General features: G+C 46.2%; 1 protein-coding gene across 1 annotated transcript, besides 1 other annotated feature; it reads left to right on the plus strand.

Moving 5' to 3' along the window:
- Positions 1-391: 391 nt before the first annotated feature.
- GSTUM_00000119001 (uncharacterized protein) lies at positions 392-2,238 on the plus strand (the record flags this gene model as incomplete). The annotated part of the gene is made up of 7 exons (XM_002835353.1): positions 392-401; positions 475-538; positions 617-755; positions 795-993; positions 1,054-1,130; positions 1,173-1,922; positions 1,984-2,238. 7 exons carry the CDS (start codon positions 392-394, stop codon positions 2,236-2,238), a joined length of 1,494 nt encoding a protein of 497 aa, XP_002835399.1.
- A 66-nt stretch (positions 2,239-2,304) lies between these two features.
- Positions 2,305-2,385: a sequence feature (Short protein (GSTUM_00000120001, CAZ79557.1) was converted to a misc_feature.).
- Positions 2,386-3,084: the final 699 nt, after the last annotated feature.

Genomic DNA, 3,084 nt, shown 5'->3' on the forward strand with positions numbered 1-3,084 from the left:
TGATTTTCATACTCGCTCGGGAAGAACTCTGAGCTTGGGTTTCCTTGCTTATGATGATGTTCCATTTCTCTGGGTACCCTCGACACTGTGAGGGGCTGGGGGAAGATCTGACCTTGATACTGGATTCCCTCAATACTGGTACTACGGATATGGTAGAACCGGTGATAGCTGCCGTATGGTAAAAACCAAAGTTATTGAGAATCTCTCTTGGACGTTGGAGTTACCTATCCTAACAAGGTCTGTTGTATGTTTTCTTTTTATCCGTTTCAGCCGAGGGCTGAAAGGGAATCTTTTCGCTGTGTTCTTCCCCCCCCCTCTAATCCAGAGGAGGAAATTATTGACGTCCTAGCGCCACTCGATGATTTCCATTTTTATGGCACAAACTTGAATAATGGGATGGAGTGACATGTAGTCCAAAATTCCCTTCTTTGGAAAGGGGCAGGATTTTTTTCTTCTTCTTTGGCGGGGAGTTAGAAATTTTCAGGGACAGGTATACGTCGTGGTTCTCGCCGGATGGAGAGTATCTAGCGTTCTTGAGGTTTGATGAGACCGGGAGTATGCCTTCCCCATGGATTTTCTATTAAAGTGGTTCATCGGCTTGGCTATACTAAACTAGGCTAATGCAGGTACCAACATATACTGTGCCGCGCTACATGGCTGGGAAAAAGGTTGCCACACCTTACCCTGAAGAGCGCCGTATTAAGTTTCCTAAAGTGGGGGAGAAAAACCCCACCCTTACCTTTCATCTGCTCGAGGTCAAAAACCCGTCTGCCTCGAGGAAGATTGACTTCTAGACTTATACTCCGGATAATTTGGTCATTACCGATGTCGCATGGGTCGCCGAGAAGCATGAGCGTGTCATCGTCCGTACACAAGACAGGACACAGGATACTGAGAAGTTGGTATTAGTTGATGTTGAGAGTGGAAATTCTAGAGTTGTGAGGGAGAGGAACGCCACAGATGGGTGGTTGGATAACAACCTTGCAATTACTTGTGAGTTTCCTTTCGGGGATGTTTAATGCCTGCGGAGAAGTTTCTAATTATCTTGGTGAGACGTCCCTAGGCTTTCTACTCCTTCGTATCTGGGTATCTCGGATTATTCCGGTTGGGCTCATATTTACCTCTTCCCAGTGGCTGGTGGCGAACCAATTGCCTTGACCTCTGGAAACTAGGAAGTCACGACGATCTACTCAATCGACACAAAGCGTGGTCTGGTTTATTACCAATCCACCGAGCGTGATTCTACAGAACGCCACATCTTTTCTGTGAGTCTCGACGGCAAGACCAAAAAGTCGCTCGTAGACATCACCAAGGAACGGTATTACGATGCTAGCTTCTCCCCCGGAGGGGGGTACTACATCCTTAGTTATAGTGGGCCGGGCCTGCCATGGGAAGAACTTCGCAGCATAAGCCCCGATACACCCGTCCGGGTGATAAACGACAACGCCTCCCTCAAAAACAAACTCTCCGAGTACGCTCTTCCTAAAATCTCCTGGTCGACACTCAAGCACCCAGATGGATATGAGCTCAACTTTATGGAGTACCTACCACCAAATTTCCATAAGGGGAAGAAGTACCCGGTTATATTTCGTATATATGGTGGTCCGGGCTCGCAACGCACGCAGAAGGTCTTCCGCCAGACTATCGACTTTATCACGTACTTGGGATTGGATCCTGAGTTGGAGTATATAGTGATAACAGTGGATAATCGTGGGACGGGGTTTAAAGGTCGGAAGTTCCGTTCCCTAGTTACTGGTCAGCTGGGGAAATTGGAGGCGGAAGATCAGGTCTGGGCTGCTAGGGAGTATGCAAAGCGAGACTATGTTGATGCGAAGAAGATTGCAATTTGGGGGCGGAGTTACGGCGCGTATCTCACTGGCAAAGTTCTCGAATTAGATTCCGGTGTATTCTCTTTGGGCCTTGTATCTCCCTCCCTCACTCCCCCCTATGCTCGCTTTTGACCTAGCTACTAAAACAGAAAAGATGACCAGCCCAGGGGCCGACTGGCCCCTGTACGATACCATGTTCACTGAACGTCACGTGAAACTCCTAGCCACAAACCGGGCGGGCTACAACGCCTCCGCGATAATCAAAACTGCAGGATTCAAGAATGTTGCTGGTGGCTTCCTCATCCAACACGGAACAGGAGACGACAATGCTCATTTCCAGCACGCGGTTGTGCTTGTCGACGCGCTTATGTATGGGGGCGTGGGTCCTGAGGAGATGCGCGTGCAGTAGTTCACTGACTCGGATCATCAAATTGAATTCCACGGGGCTTCCGTCTTTTTACATAAGCAGTTGGCCATGGAACTGTACGATGAGAAGGGGAGGGTGCCCAGGGGGGAGCATCAATGGAGTCGCAGGGGAACTGAGAAGAGAGAATAGAGGGTTGGTAATCGGAGAGTCAGAGTATTAATTGTTATTATTGAGAATATTTGTATCTATTGTACTAACTGTTGTGATAACGAAGTAACAATGATAACCACGATAAAATCTGAAGACTTAAAGATTAATCCAAGCTTGTGCGCTATTTCTAAGAACAGGGCTGAACCTGCCCTTTATATATGATACCCCTTTATCATTACACAAGCTCTGCCTCATACCAAGGAAATCACTAGAAGATGCTAGAATACAATAGCATATATACTCAGTCATGTGGCTGTGTCATATGACCAACACAGCCTCATCACCTGATAGGAAAAGAATAATGTAATGTCCAATACTTCTCCTACATTTTCATTCCTAACCTAATCAGAAAACTGTCAAATAACACCTTAACCAATCCCTTTGTACATATATCCGCCAAGTTGTTTTCTGTATCAACTCTTTTTACCTTAATTTCTCTGTTTTCCCTCAACTCCCTCGTATAATGATGTTGTACATTGATACATTTTGTTTGATGGGATACACCAGTGTTTTTGGTTAACTTTATAGTGGCTGTATTGTCACAATGGATAATCGGTATAGTGTTGCTTCCCATATGTAATATCCCTCTTTTTAACAATTCACTTTGTCTTGATGCAAAGGTGAGTGCAACATACTCTTACACGTTACTAGTGAGGGAACCCCACCTTCTGGACCCTT

This window comes from Tuber melanosporum (genome assembly GCF_000151645.1).
Source record: "Tuber melanosporum whole genome shotgun sequence assembly, scaffold_104, strain Mel28".
Taxonomy (NCBI): domain Eukaryota; kingdom Fungi; phylum Ascomycota; class Pezizomycetes; order Pezizales; family Tuberaceae; genus Tuber; species Tuber melanosporum.